Here is a 20664-nt window from a genome sequence, read left to right as displayed (position 1 = left end):
TAAAAGCACGTATTGATTTTTTGATTGTTTGCTTCTCTTAGCGAGCGCTCTCTCTCTGACATTCTCTGCTCCTGACTGCGTTCCTTTAAAGAGAAGATATGTTTGCATTCTTTTAATTGTGAGAAAGAACTGCCATCTCTGTCTTGTCATGGAGCACAGTTTAAACTTTTGACTAAAGGGTGTTATTTCATGTCTAGAGGGCTCTAATAATGTTAACAGGGTGGGAGAGTTTATAAAATAACCATACAAACATATGGTTTCTACTTCACGGATTTTCACCTATCGCGGGGGTTGCGTTCGAGGAGGGATTACTGTCCACTTTTTATCACAACTTATAGTTTGATAGTTTTAGTTCCAGGCTATATTTGTGGTGATGGGCTCTGTTATGACAGAGAAAGAATCATACAAACAGGTGTAGAAATTAGTTTGCTGCTGTGTAATGGAAGTGAATGTTTTTATAGACTCAGTTTATTCAAAATACAATACAAAATAGAAATGTAAAGAGATATGCTGATGCTAGATATGTAGAAATTATTACTATGTTTAATCAGATAATTTGAAAAAACTGAATTTTGTGTAAATGCAAGAAAATGTGAATTTTAAATCCATATAACCACATAAGCTGTATATGCTATTTCTAAAAAGTGCTTTTTTGAATTTTTGAAGTGAAGATTAGCTACAGGAAGGAAAAGGGGACATTTTTGACTGAAGTATGAGATGTATAACACTAAAAAAAATGCTTGTTGCAGCAAATGCTGGAAAAACAAAAAAGTTCATTATACACAGGGTGACACAGAAAAACGGGAACTTTTGAAATGCGTAGTGGCAGCCATGTACAGTTGGCAGCACTGCGGAACAAGGACCTTGAGCTGTAAACAATCTCGCCATTTAGTAATTTAGTAATTAATCGATGGCAGCTGTGCGAGAATTGTTCGGTAACCGTGTCATCTCAAGATTCGGTAACAATCCCTGGCCCTCAAGATCACCGGATTTGTCTGTTTGTGATTTTTTTTTCTTGTGGGGCTACCTTAAGAGTCAGGTCTACACGACTCGGCCAAGGACACTGAATGAATTAAAACAAAGAATTCAAGACGTAATTCGTGGTATCCCAGCTGAGATGTTGCAGCGATCAATGGGAAACCTCAACAGCGGATTGGAAGAATGCATACGTACAGGAAGACGCCATCTACAGGATGTAATTTTCAGACATTGATAATTTGGATTACTGTCTCTTAAAAGGCAAGTTGTAGTGGTTCAATTGCTGTCAATAAATTTTTTTTGTTGGATTTCTTCTATTTTTATTGGGTTTTTCAAAAGTTCCTGTTTTTCTGTGTCACCCTGTATTATAGCCTGGAAGAGACCAGAGTTATTGGTAATCTGGTAGTTCTTCCGTACACAGAAACATATATGCATGTCATATTTAAGTGTTCTCAGGCCTCTCATCCACTTCCAACCATAATACAATGTCTACATTTTATATGTATCTGTCTGATATATTCAAAAGCCATAGAACGCACTTTTATGAAACAAGCTCAGGGCCGATTAAATTGATTAAAATAAGTTTTAGAATGCTTACACCGGCATACAGTAGCTTGTACCAGCATTCTCCCTTTACACCCTGTGTTATATTAAATGTAAATGTGAGATTTAAAACTATTTTTTTTATTTATGTAGTTATTTTTTTTTATATTGCATCTGTTATATAAGTTATTACTCTGTATCACCACAAACACAAATTAAGCACAATACATAATTATGTCCACATGTATTCATTGCTAAAGTGAAATGTATAACACTGGCTCTTAAAATCAATTGTTTTTTCCTACTAATTACTTTATTTTTTGCTTTCTACATTTATAATACAGTATGTTGCAGTTTTAAATTATTTAAAATGTTGTGCAAGTATCATTCTGCACAATCTTATTAGGAAGTTGTGCCATTCTATTCTATCTAACTGTGGACTTGCACTTTATAAAATTTCATTACAGGGCTATAAAGATTTTACTAAGTGGGAACCAAGATTTTGTCCCCAGTTCGCTACAGGGTCCACACTTGGTGAATGTGTAACGACACCTTAGTCTGCATATGGTTAGGAACATGAGAACACACATGCACACTACATATCACTGCACTTCCATTCATCCATCTAAATTGCTTATCCAGGGCAGAGGCGTATGAAAGCTGTAGCTTATCCAGGCAAGTGTAGGGCGCAAGGCAGGAACAATCCCAGGATGTAATGCCTGTTGATCACAAGGTGAATACACACACACAAACTAAACATCACCATCAGACACATTCTAAACATTGGAGTTATCACCTACAATTACATTAAGCAGACTTTTAGCTATTGACTGCTGAAGCAGATCCTGAAACAATGAGATACATTCAAACAAATTTTATCATATGATAAAACATAGAATTAAAACACAATAAATAATAATAATATAACAGAAAATGAAAATAAATGCACCCTTAACAGTGAGTATGGAGCAAGATTCACAATACGCTCTGAATGCAATTTGAATGTGATCCCACTGTCCTCAGACAAGTTCTGTGTGATTGATGGAGTGCTGCCTCATGACAATCACTATAATAAAATGAAGTGTGATGCCATATCATGCTGTTAATTGTAAACAAAATGATTTCAACATCAGACCTTGATGCAATTTCTTACCATGGCTGCTTTTGTTTATACTCCGTCCATTAAAGGTATTTGCTGAAATCAACACTATTCTGCTTGAACACCTACATCATATTGAATTAATAATACTACTAGATGACAACAGAATCTATCCCTTTTTTTAAGTGTAATATGTTTAAGGTAAGAGAAAAAAATGTACATGGCACAATGAAGCAAAATCACATGTCCTCAAATGAGAGTGTGTGGATGCAACAGAATACAGTAACTTTTTGTCATTAACACATTAAGTATTGCCTGAGTTCACAGGTACAGTACATCTAAATTTCCTATTCATCATAATTATTTTTGGATACATTTATTCAAGTCAAATTGAAGCTTTAGCGTCACTGGTCCTTCCAACAGGACAATGTCCCTGCACATACCTCAAAGTTGTTCCGAGTGCCAACTGGATGATAACATACAAGACTCCAAGATCACCCCCTACCCTACCCAGAAGGGGGTGGGTTAGGGTTGATTTCACCCTACAGTATTTTTAGTTGACCAATGAGGAATATGTGTACCAAGTTTCATGAAAATTGCTCCAGCCGTTCAGAAGTGATGCTGGATACATACACACACACACACACATGGACTTTTATATACTGTATATAGATATACCTACAGGTGATCATTGCAAATATAAGGTTCTCAAGTCTTACAGTATTCATAACTGGGTATCTTAAACTGTTAGAAAAATTTAAACATAGAATGAACAATTTCTGCAAAACAGTTTATTGTGAATGGAATTATCTTTCATTATATTTATAATTTTCCTCTTGGAAGTAAAGAATGATTCCACACAATATAATTAACTAAAGTTAATTTCACTGAAATCACTTTAGTAACTCCTACGTGCAGAGAAAGTGTCACAGTTATAAAAAGAAATTGCCCTCTCTGCATGTAAATAGTTTAATGTTGATCCCCAATACATTTTTTTTAATTAGAAACCACCCACTAACCTTAAACTTCACACTTTCCTTTTTGCCCATAAACCCACCTCTTTTAAGATTCTTTGCATTTAAACAACACCTGCGTAGTTGAATCAACTTTCTATGCTTCAAGCAAAGCTATTTATTTATTTAAATGAATAAAATATCACACTGCTGGCATAAATGGTTTATGACTTGATTAACAATGTAAATGCACTTTAAAACATTTATCAAAGTTTGAAGTGCTTTGGAAATGGCATTAATCTTCATTCACTGGGCACTCTTACATCCAAATTTGACTAATTGTATATAGTACGTAATTTGTTTTTTTTTTATGCTACTCGGAATGCATATGATTGAACTGTTACAGCTTCTGAACTTATCTACTGTAATAAAGGGTAAGAGTTATTAAGTGCACATGCAATGTATCAGTACTTGCCTGTTACAGACTTGAATTCATTACTGCAAGCTTTAACAAAAAAAATTAAAATTAAAAAAATAAGTATTTGGCAAGATTAATTTAGTATCCAAAATAGTTTTAAAAGTTTGAAATGTACTAATATTTTAATAACCTGATGGATGAGAAAGAGGAATGGAAAGGAGCAAGAGTGTTTATTAAATTTCTGCCTAATCCAAATCTCCTTGGTTATGCTGCCCTTGCTTTTGTGGCCTCAAAAGACACAGACTGTCAGTCTTGGTGCACCTACTATCAAGGCCACAGGAGTTGCTCTATCAAAGTGCCTGAGCTGCTCAGATTCGACAATCATTTGTGCAGCTGATTTTTGTGTTTCATACTTGCCCTAACTGCTGCAGTTTCTAACCTGCTCTTCACTGTTCTGCAAAGCTTCTTTTATGTTCACACTGTCCCATGATACCACCCCATCTTTGAAGTTTATGACATTACCTAAATATTTCCTAGTCAGGTCCAAGTGTTAACGCTATTTTTATGATGCTCTTGTAGCAGTCCAAGAACATTAACTGTGTAGTCCCAAGTTAGATTCAGAAGTTATATTTTTTATGTTGTTTACATTTTTAGACTTTTGTAATCTCTAGTGTAATTATATAACATATAAATGGTTTTTCTACATTAAATATAATTTCAAGGACAATGGCAAACCTAAAAAAGAAATGTATTTTTAAAATAAATGAAATGATTATAGAGTTAAATATAAAATAATTAAATAAGGTGGAACAGTGGTTAGAGTTGTTGCCTTACAGCTATTGGGACACAGTTCTAGTGCCCGGAGTTTGCACATTTTTTCTGTTTCTCAAAATGAGTCATTTAATCTGGTTTCCTCCAACATTTCAAAGATGTGCACATTCGGTCAAGTCTAATCTGGTTTAATGTGTGTAAGCATGTTGTGCAAGTTTGATTATGTTATTGTACTAAATTCTACTAGTATTGGCTATAGCACCTCTGAGAGCCTTGCATGTAGAGACTGACATTTTAAAGATCATAGAGCACCATATAAGTTTTTTGACAGCTGCTTTTACATTCACATTATCAGTGTCTCTTTACAACACTTGGCACACATCAAATACTCCAGCTCTTTGAAACACCCAGGCCAAAACAGGTCCAGATCAAAGTTCTTCTGCCATTGAATAGCCAGATCATACAGTATTTATATATTATAAAAGAATATGGTATTACAGTGTAACTAACTATACCTTATTCTGGCTTTGCAATAACTATGTAAGTTCTAAACCAGGATAAGCTTTTCAGCTTAAGATGTTTACTTAATGCCCTAACTTAAGTATCTGAGTACTCTAGCCTGCATATGCATATTTAGGTGTTGTGGACACTAGGGGGCACTCCAGCTTCCCAAACACCAAACACAAACAGGCACGGACACAAGATAAAAGCCCAAAGAGTCTTTATTCGGGGTAAACTCTTTAAAACAAGCATTTCCCACCACCAAAACCACAAGTAAATGAAATATGCACAAGTTCGCACACTCTTTGTCTTCTGTCTCTCAGTCACTCTTCCACTTACCTCCTCCATTTTCTCCTGACTTGACCTTGTTAAACCGGGAGCTCCTTTTATCTCCCACTCAGAAGTACTTCCAGTCTTGCGCGCACATAATAATAATAATAATAATAATAATTCATTACATTTATATAGTGCTTTTTTATCAGTTGCTCAAACATGATCTGAAAGCACTTCCGTGTGAGATGGAAACCCCATAAAGTAATGGTCTCCAGTCTCTGCGGCACCCATGGAACCCAACAGGGCTGAATTGAGGAATGCAATGTCCCATGCTGCCCTGTGGGAATCTGAAGCATCATTGCAACCCGGGGGAGTTGCCATCTAGCGCTCCGAGGGAGATAATGCCCTGTACACACACTCTTCCCCGATCCTTCCGTTTCGAGGGTGTCTCGACTGAGTAAGGCCACTGGCCATCCCTCAATGTGCACATAAGTGCACTAAGTGTGTACTATATATGACTATATTCAAGGTCAACTATAAAAATGAATAAAAACTTAAAAAAAGACCAAATTATACTTGCAAAAAAGGCTAGCCAAAAAAAGTATTAAAATAAACTTCAATTTGACCATTATTATTATATAAATATACCCATAAAGTACAGTGGGTACGGAAAGTATTCAGACCCCCTTCAATTTTTCACTCTTTGTAATATTGCAGCCATTTCCTAAAATCATTTAAATTAATTTTTTCCCTCATTAATGTACACACTGCACCCCATATTGACAGACAAAAAGAAAAGAATTTTTGAAATTGTTGCAGATTTATTAAAAAAGAAAAACTGAAATATCACATGGTCCTAAGTATTCAGACCTTTGCTCAGTATTTAGTAGAAGCACCCTTTTGAGCTAATACAGCCATGAGTCTTCTTGGGAAAGATGCAACAAGTTTTTCACACCCGGATTTGGGGATCCTCTACCATTCTTCCTTGCAGATCCTCTCCAGTTCTGTCAGGTTGGATGGTAAATGTTGGTGGACAGCCATTTTTAGGTCTCTCCAGCGATGCTCAATTGGGTTTAAGTCAGGGCTCTGGCTGGGCCATTCAAGAACAGTCACAGAGTTGTTGTGAAGCCACTCCTTCGTTATTTTAGCTGTGTGCTTAGGGTCATTGTCTTGTTGGAAGGTAAACCTTCGGCCCAGTCTCAGGTCCTTAGCACTCTGGAAAGGGTTTTTGTCCAGGATATCCCTGTACTTGGCCACATTCATCTTTCCCTCGATTGCAACCAGTCGTGCTGTCCCTGCAACTGAAAAACACCCCCACAGCATGATGCTGCCACCGCCATGCTTCACTGTGGGGACTGTATTGGACAAGTGATGAGCAGTGCCTGGTTGTCTCCACACATACCGCTTAGAATTAAGGCCAAAAAGTTCTATCTTGGAGTTTGCTGAAAGACACCTGAAGGACTCTGAGATGGTGAGAAATAAGATTCTCTGGTCTGATGAGACCAAGATAGAACCTTCCAACAAGACAATGACCCTAAGCACACAGCTAAAATAACGAAGGAGTGGCTTCACAACAACTCTGTGACTGTTCTTGAATTGCCCAGCCAGAGCCCTGACTTAAACCCAATTGAGCATCTCTGGAGAGACCTAAAAATGGCTGTCCACCAACATTTACCATCCAACCTGACAGAACTGGAGAGGATCTGCAAGGAGGAATGGCAGAGGATCCCCAAATCCAGGTGTGAAAAACTTTTTCCCAAGAAGACTCATGGCTGAAAAATTTCAGTTTTTCTTTTTTGCTGAAAAATTGTCAGTGCTGTTTCATTAATTTTAATTTAAATCTGCAACAATTTCAAAGTGAAAAATTGAAGGGGGTCTGAATACTTTCCGTACTACTCTGTATGTTATTATGAATGATAATATGGTTTTCAAGTTCAGTTCTGGTGGATTTATTACAACCAAATATACCGTATATGGTAGAGTTTGATCCCTTAATTGCGTCTAAATTTTGATAATTAGGCAGTGCAGACACAACTTATTGAAAGCTAAAGGGGGCAATTACTTGACTGCTGTTTTCACTAGTCTGCTATTTAGTAAATGATTCTTACTGCGATGAAACTAAGTCTCTGGATTTATTGTGAGTGCAATAATAACATGAATCAGATTCAAAGTCAGTGCCAGGCAAGGTCAAAACCAGGAGATCTAACTAAATATCACAAAACCATTGCACTGGGGCAAACCAAAAATCAAAGGCAAAGAACAGATTGAAACTGAAGCAAACATAGCACTTGGCCTTATTTAGAAATGAAACTCATACTAAAGATTTATTTTATTTATCCACCTGAAGGATAATCATGACACATGTGGTCAATGTTTTAGCTAAGGGTTTCAGTGACATTATAGGTGTGATGACTGTGGTCATGTGACCCATGATTCTCATTGACTAAATAATAAATTGAAAAAATGTATTTCAAACATATTTCAAAAATTAAAAACCTACAAAAATGATTGTGTACTATGCAACTTACAAATGAGCAGACAAGTGAATGTGGCACTGAAGTAATTGGTACCCTTTATTATTCAATGTATATTTGGATATAATTGAGGGAGCAAACTCTGTTGAAAAGAGTGATTTATTGAGAAAATGGCAAAGGACATTTAAATTATTAGTTTTGACAAAATGCAAGCAAGTTCCTAGAATAAGAGAATAAAAAGAGGACAGCTCCCTAAGCAATGAGATTAGTTAAAAGTCAGAATGTTACACTGAAAACCTCCGCAACAGGTGATCCACCAGCATTGACCTTAGGAGCCTCAATATTCAATCACGTAACATAGTAGCCAATGCAAAAATAATTATTAAAAAAATGCATCACTAATTTTATCTGGGACCATTTTGTCCAAACATTCCAAAACTTTGTTGTCATAGAGTAAGTAGTAATATTTTAGAAAATTGGAGTCACTTAAATACACTACATATAGCACATACTGGGTTCATTATATTATAGAGACCATTAAAGACAGCATTGATATCAAATTTATGCTACAGTATGTTATTAAATGCTCATGAAAAAGTTAAATGTGTTGCTATTAGAGCATGATAAGTGCTCATATCTTTACTTGAATTAAATAATGTTCTCTCAAAAATTGAAATTCAATTTTTTTTTTGCTATTCTTTCTTACTTTTCTCAATTGTGACCTGGAAGTTATTGTCATGTGTAAACAGTACAATAAGTTTTCTTATTTGCTGTTCTCCTACAGTCTAGTGATGCTACTAACAATGCCAGCAACAGACAAGGGATACAATACTAAACATTATTAAAATAAAACTGCTAAAAAATGGATGCAAATGTAAATATAGTTTTAGGTTAATTTTCAGAGTAAAAACTTGACAATGTGTAGTATTGTATGTCTTAAATCATTCATGAAAAACAATTAAAAGGAGCTTGCTGATCTGATGTTTTATATAAAAACTATAAAAGACACAGCAGAACACAGTTTTTTAAAAATTGTATCTACTTGTTTGGAATATTTCACTATTACTGTGTAATCAGTATTTGTTGTTTTTTTTTTTGTTTTTTTTTACATTGTAAGATTCCAAATTAGTACCTAAGGTGCAATACTATACTTTGAACATGTCTCAAACATGACTCCACATTATTAGTGTAATGGAACTGATCAGATCATTCATAAAGTTGTTCCTGCCTTTAACTAAATTATTTACTTATCTGTGATACTAGTAATGTGCATTATACACTCACCTAAAGGATTATTAGGAACACCATACTAATACGGTGTTTGACCCCCTTTCGCCTTCAGAACTGCCTTAATTCTACGTGGCATTGATTCAACAAGGTGCTGAAAGCATTCTTTAGAAATGTTGGCCCATATTGATAGGATAGCATCTTGCAGTTGATGGAGATTTGTGGGATGCACATCCAGGGCACGAAGCTCCCGTTCCACCACATCCCAAAGATGCTCTATTGGGTTGAGATCTGGTGACTGTGGGGGCCATTTTAGTACAGTGAACTCATTGTCATGTTCAAGAAACCAATTTGAAATGATCCGAGCTTTGTGACATGGTGCATTATCCTGCTGGAAGTAGCCATCAGAGGATGGGTACATGGTGGTCAAGAACAATGCTCAGGTAGCCCGTGGCATTTAAACGATGCCCAATTGACACTAAGGGGCCTAAAGTGTGCCAAGAAAACATCCCCCACACCATTACACCACCACCACCAGCCTGCACAGTGGTAACAACCCGGTGGGGTCTTCTGCTGTTGTAGCCCATCCGCCTCAAGGTTGTGCGTGTTGTGGCTTCACAAATGCTTTGCTGCATACCTCGGTTGTAACGAGTGGTTATTTCAGTCAAAGTTGCTCTTCTATCAGCTTGAATCAATCGGCCCATTCTCCTCTGACCTCTAGCATCAACAAGGCATTTTCGCCCACAGGACTGCCGCATACTGGATGTTTTTCCCTTTTCACACAATTCTTTGTAAACCCTAGAAATGGTTGTGCTTGAAAATCCCAGTAACTGAGCAGATTGTGAAATACTCAGACCGGCCCATCTGGCACCAACAACCATGCCATGCTCAAAATTGCTTAAATCACCTTTTTTCCCATTCTGACATTCAGTTTGGAGTTCAGGAGATTGTCTTGACCAGTGCCACACCTCTAAATGTATTGAAACAACTGCCATGTGATTGGTTGATTAGATAATTGCATTAATGAGAAATTGAACAGGTGTTCCTAATAATCCTTTAGGTGAGTGTATATCGTCTACGACAATATCTTAATTGTTGTTTTAACATTGTGCAATGTGAAATTATCAAGTATATCACTCAGTTTGTAAAAAGACAATCGAAAACATGCCTAGAGACTCCCTGCATTCACTGTCTCATGTAACCTTACAGGATAGATTTCTGCGCATGGGTGCATGGTGAAGCTAGCATAGCTGTCTAAAACTGAATGAGTAAACAGCGTCAGGGGATAAACAGCCTTACAACATACATTGTTAGATTTAATTGCAAGACTTGGATCATCCTCACTTGCGTGGAAGTTGTTTGACTTTGAAAAGACTGATGTTGCTTAAACTATGCCAGAAATCATTTACCATTAAAGGCAGCTCGATATTTAAATTGTTACTCAAAAACAGAAGTTGGTTTCCTTGACACCACTGTTCAACTGAAAGATAACATGCTTGTAACTTCAGTTTTTCACAAACCAACATACAAAGTGACATACCTGAGAAGTGATGGCTTCCACCCCAAGCATATAAGGCACTCAATCATCTTCAGCCAAGCAATATGTTACAATTGTATTTGGCCAGACCCAAAAGATTGGGATGAACAACTGCAGGAGCTTAGACAAGATTTCATTAGACAAGAATATACTCCCAAAGCAACAGACACTCAAATAAGAAGAGCTACTGCCCTTCCCTGATACAAAATTCTAGAATACAAAAACAAGGACAACAAGAACAGCATCCCCCTTGTTTTAACCTATCAAGCACTTCAAAAAATTATAAAAGGACTTCAGCCAACACTAAATAATGATGAAACGTTGAGAGATGTATTCCCAGAACCTAGCATTTGTATATTGTATTTAGCAATGAAGTATGCTGTTTTCCCTGTCCTGATTAATTGCAGTAATTTGTGAAGCACTAAATAAATTTTGTGTGTAGAAAAGCCAAATAGCTACTTTGCCAGACATTTGCCTTACTTTTTACTTCCTACAACTGTTGTTAGCACTGCCAGTGTGCACAGTCCTATATGAATGGCATTAGGTGCATGCAGGCTTTCCTCTAGTAGCCTTTAACTGTATAAACTGGTTAGAAAATGGATGGATGGATGCTAAAACGGACATCTGTAGACTTGTTTGCTACAATCAGAGAATGAATGTGAGTTTTTGATCCTTTTAATGGATTATTTAGGACACAACAATAAAATGCAATTCATCTTGCCATCATTTTGTCTTCTCTTACAACTTTGTGACACTACAAGTTGAACAGTTACAATTCACGTCTGACTAGTTACATCACATGAGTCTGTTTTTCAGCTAACTCTACAGGTGCTGGTCATAAAATTAGAATATCATGACAAAGTTGATTTATTTCAGTAATTCCATTCAAAAAGTGAAACTTGTATATTAGATTAATTCATTACACACAGACTGATGTATTTCAAATGTTTATTTCTTTTAATTTTGATGATTATAACTGACAACTAATGAAAGTCCCAAATTCAGTATCTCGGAAAATTAGAATATCAATTAAGACCAATGCAAAAAAAGGATTTTTAGAAATGTTGGCCAACTGAAAGGTATGAACATGAAAAGTATGAGCATGTACTGCACTCAATATTTAGTTGGGGCTCCTTTGGCCTGGATTACTGCGGCGTGGCATGGAGTCGATCAGTCTGTGGCACTGCTCAGGTGTTATGAGAGCCCATGTTGCTCTGATAGTGGCCTTCAGCTCTTCTGAATTGTTGGGTCTGGCGTATTGCATCTTCCTCTTCACAATACCCCATAGATTTTCTATGGGGTTAAGGTCAGGCGAGTTTGCTGGCCAATCAAGAACAGGGATACCATGGTCCTTAAACCAGGTACTGGTAGCTTTGGCACTGTGTGCAGGTGCCAGGTCCTGTTGGAAAATGAAATCTGCATCTCCATAAAGTTCGTCAGCAGCAGGAAGCATGAAGTGCTCTAAAACTTCCTGGTAGACTGCTGCGTTGACCTTGGACCTCAGAAAACACAATGGACCAACACCAGCAGATGACATGGCACCCCAAACCATCACTGACTGTGGAAACTTTACACTGGACCTCAAGCAACATGGATTCTGTGCCTCTCCTCTCTTCCTCCAGACTCTGGGACCTTGATTTCCAAAGGAAATGCAAAATTTACTTTCATCAGAGAACATAACTTTGGACCACTCAGCAGCAGTCCAGTCCTTTTTGTCTTTAGCCCAGGCGAGACGCTTCTGACGCTGTCTCTTGTTCAAGAGTGGCTTGACACAAGGAATCGACAGCTGAAACCCATGTCTTGCATACGTCTGTGCGTGGTGGTTCTTGAAGCACTGACTCCAGCTGCAGTCCACTCTTTGTGAATCTCCCCCACAGTTTTGAATGGGTTTTGTTTCACAATCCTCTCCAGAGTGCGGTTATCCCTATTGCTTGTACACTTTTTTCTACCACATCTTGTCCTTCCCTTCGCCTCTCTATTAATGTGCTTGGACACAGAGCTCTGTGAACAGCCAGCCTCTTTAGCAATGACCTTTTGTGTCTTGCCCTCCTTGTGCAAGGTGTCAATGGTCGTCTTTTGGACAACTGTCAAGTCAGCAGTCTTCCCCATGATTGTGTAGCCTACAGAACTAGACTGAGAGACCATTTAAAGGCTTTTGCAGGTGTTTTGAGTTAATTAGCTGATTAGAGTGTGGCACCAGGTGTCTTCAATATTGAACCTTTTCACAATATTCTAATTTTCCGAGATACTGAATTTGGGACTTTCATTAGTTGTCAGTTATAATCATCAAAATTAAAAGAAATAAACATTTGAAATACATCTGTCTGTGTGTAATGAATGAATCTAATATACAAGTTTCACTTTTTGAATGGAATTACTGAAATAAATCAACTTTGTCATGATATTCTAATGTTATGACCAGCATCTGTATGATAAAATAATAGTAGCAATATCGAAAGCCTGTGTTTATTATATATATATATATATATATATATATATATATATATATATATATATATATTGCCAAACATGGCGTCTGAAGATTTTTTTCTTTTCGACATGTGTTAATAAGTTGCTTTTATCATCTCACAGTTTTATATGTAGTTTTTACTCACATTTTTCTCTTGTAGTCCTTGCCTTCCAGAGTAATTCATCAACCTGCAGTCACTGCATATGAGTGCAGTACCAACATTCACTTGGTACTGTCGATACTATACAAAACCCAGTAAGGTTAGGTTTTCAAAACTTTGGTATCAATTTTTGTGACATTCCTGGATCTATGAGTTATAAAATCATATATTTTGACAGTGCTACTTAAACCTATGAGGGAGTTACCAACAAGTTCTGATTATGTGCAAATCAAACAAGTAATGCACAACATTGAACATTTAAGTGCCTTTAAATGACTTCTAGTAATAGTGGAAAGTATGCTTGCGCTTGTATCAGGAACAGACCCACTGAGGTGTAAGTTATAGTGGAAATGACCCTCTTCTGAAAGCATATACAGACAGTAATGTGTAGTTAGTGAAAGAAGCCAACATAGACTGAAAACTTCTCAGGCATTGCTCCAAAAGTGTTCCTTTCAGATCAGCTAACCACAGAAGACCAGAAATGCATGCTTGGTTGGCTGAATCATGTTTCGTGCTAATTCTCACTAATGGAACAACCAGGACACATTAGGTCTCTTACTATAAGTAGCAAGGCATCTCTTCATGATATCAGTGTACCCATTTACAAATGTGATTTTTTCCCCCCCCACTTAAAACAGTAAAAATATGCTATATGCCACAAAGTTAGAAAATTAACGGAATGGTTCTGCGAACATGGCAGTAAATCAGACTTGTTCCCATAACCATGACCATTATGGTACCATTGACATTAGACTTTCTGTTTTAAGCCACACTTAATTCATGTTGAGTGCTGTCCAATCTTCTCCCCAAACAACCTACTGAATTTTGTTTACTTATTTGTGTTATGTGTGCTCCTTCCTTCCCTCAGTCTCCCAAGAAGCACCTGCAGAATGGAATGATTCGTCGCTACCAGATATGCTACAGAGAATACAGTACTGGCAGCAATTTCCAGTTCAATATCATCAATGTGGAAAGTACAGGAGACAGTGAAGTGTACACACTGGACAACCTGAAGAAGTTTACACAGTATGGAGTAGTGGTACAGGCCTATAATCGAGCTGGTCCAGGACCTTCCTCACAGCAAATAATTGCCACTACTTTAGAAGATGGTGAGCACATATGCATTTTTAATTGATTTTAAGTTATGCCTTATTACTTTCCATTACTTCAGGTGCAAACATAATAAAGTTTAATAATGAATGGAAAAGGCACCTCTTTGAAAATAGCTTCCATCAGTTTGCCAGATGCATGTTTTTACTTCCATGCATTATTTATTTATTATATTTTTGCATAATATTATTTATTACTGCTGACATTCTGATGTGTGTACAGAAAGTTGCTCCAAAAGAGAGAACATTGTGTCATGACAAACACCATATGTAGAAACCACAGACGCACACAATACTGTAATTTGACATCTGACAGGTTTAACTATTTTAAATATAAAAGTCACCTGGTGTTTCCATCACAAACACTAAAAGAGCTCTTTGTTGCTTGAGGCCATCACACTTTTTAATGCCTTTTCCCTTCATGCCTGTCTTATTATAGACACATTGGCACAGGGACCTATCATTAATATTTTATCATTACTCTTCTTGTAAATGTCTGAATCTTGCATGTAATCTAATAGTTAGCATTTTTTTACTATTTTGTAATATTTTACGTTCTAGATGGTGGTTGGCACAAACCCTATCTATCTATCTATCTATCTATCTATCCATCTATCCATCTATCCATCTATCCATCTATCTATCTATCTATCTATCTATCTATCATGAGCCCTGACAAAGAACTTTACTATAAGTATTTATGTGGTGCACTCTTCCACTTAAAGATCATAAGATGATATTCACTTTTCGTCAGCTGCAACACTCTTGGGTTAAGTGATGTGATAAAGATCACACAGCTACCAAAGTGCTAAGGACTGAACTTAAACTTTTAGTTTAAAAGCTGTCATTTTGGGTGCCAGACTGTGCCACTGGATAGTCAAAAATAAATGACACATATCTAATGACCTTAAAAATTTAACAGGCCAAACATTATTTTGCAAATGCCTCTGGGTACAGTTTCTTAAATCCAGTTGTTTATATGATATTAATATATTTAAATAAAGATATACAACAAAAACATAGTGAAACACTAACCGCATTATCACATACAACACATTTAAAATGCTGTTATTCAGTGGTTTCCCATTCTGACAGCAACCTATCTTAACTATTCATCTACCCTCAGCCTAATTAAAATTTACCCCATAAAAAAATCATTTCAATTTTAAACCCAAACTGTAGTACAGTATAGAAACGTTTAAAATCTCAAAACATTGTAGCGTAAGTAATGTAAAAAAATGCTGGTAAATTGTGACAACTTCAAATAATGTGACCTTGGAAAAGTGCCTGCATTAAGGAATACTTGAAGTATAATCCTGATCATAGGGAGCCCTCTGCTGGTTGCTTCTTAAAATAACATTTAGAAAAACCTTTTTTTGTTTTTTTCTTGTTTAAAACAATAAATGTTAAGAATTCCTAAAGTCCAAGAGCAGGCAAAATAACCATAAAGAGGATCAGTAAGATTTCTTTTTTAATTTAAATAAGTAAACTTATTTCTAACATAAAGCAAAGGCAACTTCTAAAATTTAATGTTAAACACATGTACTCCATAAGAATTTCTCTTAAAGTATTTTATTCTGGCATCTGTTAAGTTAGTAATCTTCACCTTATTAGTGATCTGAATTTAAGTGATTACATTTCAAAATAGATTTTTTAAGGAAAAGAATGCCACATTAATAATTGAGCGTATTCATTTTTAGACATTTAATCCAATGACAGTTTTTGAATGTTGCTTCTTGCTCTTTGACATAGTTCCTGATTAAAGTAAGATGCAAGGTGAACTGCACGTCATTAACTCATTTAAATCATTTTTTCATGTCTAAGCAACCATCATCTGTTGGCTTGGGTGTCAGTCTAGCACACTTGCGCAAGCTGCTATTTTTATTAACAGACACATTTATCCAGGCAAGTTAAAATACACACAAGAATGATTAGAAGCTGCAACCACTAAAAAACAACAAAGAAGAAATAAAAAACAGCAAAAGACAATATTAATTCTATATAATTATACCAGTAACTAGACTAAGACAAAAATCAGTATCCTAAACTCCTCATCAGTTCAACAGCAGCTATCATGTAGAAGACAAACTGAGCAGTTCCAAAATATTTAATGAGAAGGTGTGTTTTCAACAGACGCCTAAACATGAGTGAATTGGTTTCAGTTCAGTTTGACAAAGGAGGATCATTCCACAGCTTTGGAGCAGAATGGTCATCCAGTTTTTCAATGTCTGGCAAGCTGAGGGACAGTCAGCACACAGGCAGAGCCAGAATGGAGACTTCTTACAGTGACTTACAAAAAGATTAAATACTGGAGCAGAAAAATTCAGAAAGTCTTTGCTCAAGATGAGTATTTTGAACTGAATCATTGGAGCAACAGGAAGCTAGTGGAGAGAATGAAGCAGGATTAGTAGGAGTGAAACGAGGAAGAAAGCTGTTGTGGATAGCCTGAAGAGGTCTGATAGCTGTTGAGGGAACCCCACCAGGAGATAGTTGAAATAGTCCAGCCGAGAGAAAAACCAGTGGTTGAACAAGGAGTTGCATGACATGATTAGTGAAGAAGGGTCAAATCCTCTGAATATTATGTAGAAAGAAACAACACTGAATAAATATATTTGATGAATGAAAGTGAGGAATCTAGTCACAAGAAGATTCCTATTTGTGAAGGATAGTAAAAGGGTGATATCTTCAAGGGCAATGCTTACAGTCAAGCTGAAGAAGGAGACTCAGAAGGCAAGTACCAGATATCAGACTTTAAAAGGTTAAGTTTATGATGATCACCACTTCATCCATGATGAGATGACAGAGATGGAACACCGGAGATCTGGGCTTAAACATGTAGGTTGTAAGAGGGAAATGAAAGGAAAATCAGTGCATCATCAGCATAGAGGCAGTAGGTGAAACCATGAGAAGAAATAACATTGCCTAAGGGAGAGAAGTGGACCCAACACTAATCCTTGAGGCATACCTGAGGAGAGCGTCTATGGAGAAGAAAATTAAATAGATCAGGGGACACCAAAGGATCAGTCAAATAATTAGGAATTTAACAAGTCCAAAAAAGAAGTAGCAATTCCAAGCTTACTGAGTACAGAGATAAGCAATGAATGCTTAATAGTATCAAAGCTGACAAAAGATCAAAAAGGGATAAGAAGAAAGGAGAGGAAAGCAGCTAAAGCAGATCTGAGAGCGTTTTTGACTGAAAGCAGTGCAATCTCAGCAGCGAGACCCTTTGCTGAATCTGGATTGAGGAGCATCTAGTAGATTGTTTTAAAAAAGAAAAGAGGATAGTTGTTTGTGAACTGTGAATTCCAGGGTCTTGGACAGGAATGGCAGAATGGAGACTGGATGGTAAATGTCAATGACAGATGGGTTGAGACAAGAATTCTTTAGAATAGGGATCACGTGCTTATATGCAATTATAATGGGGCAATAAAGCATTTAGCATATCTTTGGAATGCTGAAAGAAAATTACATGACCTCGGAGAGGACTTGCAAGTATCAGAGAAGGTATCTCACCCATGACCTAAACTTTGCTCTAAGAACTCACAGCTGGCATCACTAAATATAGTGCCAAATTCACCAAAAAATAAAGCATACTGTATTCAGACAATACACTGAAGTGAAGAATATAATGGTAGTAGTTTTACATAAAAATAAAATTTGTGGTTGACAAATTTATAAATCGCGAAGTAGATATTTTTGCACAGTGAATGGCAAAATGGCACACTGGTTAGTGCTGAAGCATTAAGGTTTCTGTCTTCTGGGTCTGAAGCCTGTTCCTAGTTGTTGTCTGTGTAAAGACTGCTCTTTTCCATCTCTGTGTGAAACTTCCTCAGCAACTCTGTTTTTTTTAATATCCTGATATGTGTTAGTAAATTTAGCACAGTTAGCACTTGCATATTTTTATTATGTACAGTAAACAGAAAATATGAACAATTCAAGGGAAATTCACTAGTACACTAAACTCATACTTTGTGATATGAGTGGAAAATATAAAGAAAGCTAGGCTGATATGGAGAAACAAACAAACTACAAAGATAATGCTATCCTAGTTAGAAATTGAACCTCATTCCATGAAAGCAGTAATACTAATCTCTAACAAATTACATTTATCATATACTGTTTTCACAATATGGGCAATATACCATTTCTCCATCCAAATTCCAAAATGGGGTTTACTCTAATATTTGATGTAATTACCTCAACAGCATCAACAACTTGGGAAAGTAGCCTAAATTGTAAAACAGTTTTAATACACTGTACTATGTATTTAACTTTTGTTTCTTTTCAGTTTTCATACTTTAACTCTATTGAAGAAAACCTGATGATAAAATGAGCAAGTGAGCAAAATAAATAAATATTTTTAACATTATTCAAAAAGGTCACTTTAACTTTTGGACAGTCCGTTTCAAACTATTTGTGATACATTTTAAGTCGCTCTAAATTATTTCTATTTATCTTTGATGTTCAAAACGCAAACTAGATATTAACATTTATATTCTTAATGGTGAGCTGATATTGACAGAGGCAAAAGAGATTTTCAGTTCTGTATATGATTTGCTTACCAAATGGTTTTATAGGGATTTTGGCTTGATAAAACACTCTTGTCCATGTTTTCACTATATAAATAATATTGTACTGACCATACATATTTGGATCCCAAGAGCCTAAAGCATGGCTATTTAACGTATTCTAGATAGATGGCCCTGAACAATTTTTTTCTCTAGAGGTTTTTGTGAAAGCTTTTTCACACCTTGGATAATTCACAAGTCTACCTCACTGTGCACTTACAAACAAATAGTTTGGGTTGATTAGAATCTCCAGTTAACCTCTCACATATCTTTGAGATATGGGAAGAAAAATGCAACACACTGAAAAAACTCGCATGTAATCACACAGAATGACTCACCACAGGCATCAAATAGACATCAGGTTCAAACCAAGGACACGAAATCCATCAGGGAGTAGCATTAACTACTATACTGTTCTGCTCAGTGACTAAATGTAGAGCAAAAATGCTCAGTGATCAAAATAAGATATCAAATGTTTTAAAAATAAAAATATCAATTGAATAACCAACTACCTTGTTTTGTTGTTGCCTTGAGTTAAAAGTAAAATTTGATGTGTTCAACTAGAACAGCAAGCGTAAAACTATAAATAAAATCATTTTTAAGTTTAATATAAATAAGGACAATGACATGTAACAGTCGTTACTTATGAAGCTGGTTAATTGGCTAACCAAAAGAAAATAGTTTAGGGTGATACTCGCTACGTAGAACAACCTGTCTTATATAAAGACATATTTGCCATTATTTTGATGTCTTAGATAAATGAACATCTTGTGATTTAAACTAGATAAGCATGCTTTTTAGCAAATTGTTCCTGGCACATCTTCTCACAATAACTGAAGGAAAGAAATTATGTTTTTATCGGAGAAACATGGCGTATAGCTACTATATATATATATATATATATATATATATATATATATATATATATATATATATATATATATATATATATATATATATATATATGGGGTGCCAAACAGGCAAATACATTGATTTTCTGAATATATAAAGTCAAAACTTGAATATATAAAGTCAAAACTTGAATATATAAAGTCAGCGCTGGAATATATAAAGTCAGCGTCGGAATATATAAAGTCAAAACTTGAATATATAAAGTAAACGCGGTATATATAAAGTCAGCGTCGAAATATATAAAGTCATTCCCGAATATCTATATACATATATATAATTCACTAAGGTAAGACAACCATGGCAAGCACGCCGGAAGGGGCGTGGATTCACTAAGCCGCCGACAAGTAAAACACCTATGGCGCACGCAGGAAGGAGCCACGCCCACCAACTCGGACGCGACGACACAGAAAAACCGGCGTCATTTATATTCGTCTGTGGTAGAGGTCACATGCAGCTCCAACCCACGTTGACTGTTAATAGAGGCATGTTTCTCGCGGAGGTGAATCGCCATATGCGGTGTGTAAAACTGTTTGCGAGGGGTATCCCATGGGATCCTTAAAACGTTCCTTTACAACTGTGGTTAAAACACAATGAAGTGAGCAGTGAGAGTTTTTGGTTACGACGCACGACCGTGTGAACTATAGCAAACTGTTTTACATGCTACATACAGC

The 20664-nt window shown here is 36.2% G+C and overlaps 1 protein-coding gene across 1 annotated transcript in view; it reads left to right on the top strand.

Moving 5' to 3' along the window:
• LOC120523294 (Down syndrome cell adhesion molecule homolog) overlaps window positions 1–20664 on the top strand; it is a 668946-nt gene that overhangs the window by 510171 nt on the left and 138111 nt on the right. The window contains exon 17 of the mRNA XM_039744497.1: window positions 14273–14513. Within this exon, the coding sequence (XP_039600431.1) occupies window positions 14273–14513 (241 nt within the window). The remainder of the gene's footprint in view (window positions 1–14272; window positions 14514–20664) is intronic.

The sequence above is a fragment of the Polypterus senegalus genome, chromosome 2 (assembly GCF_016835505.1).
Source record: "Polypterus senegalus isolate Bchr_013 chromosome 2, ASM1683550v1, whole genome shotgun sequence".
Lineage (NCBI taxonomy): Eukaryota > Metazoa > Chordata > Cladistia > Polypteriformes > Polypteridae > Polypterus > Polypterus senegalus.
The sequence above is the reverse complement of the archived record's forward strand: the minus strand, read 5'-3'. Positions and strand labels throughout refer to the sequence as shown.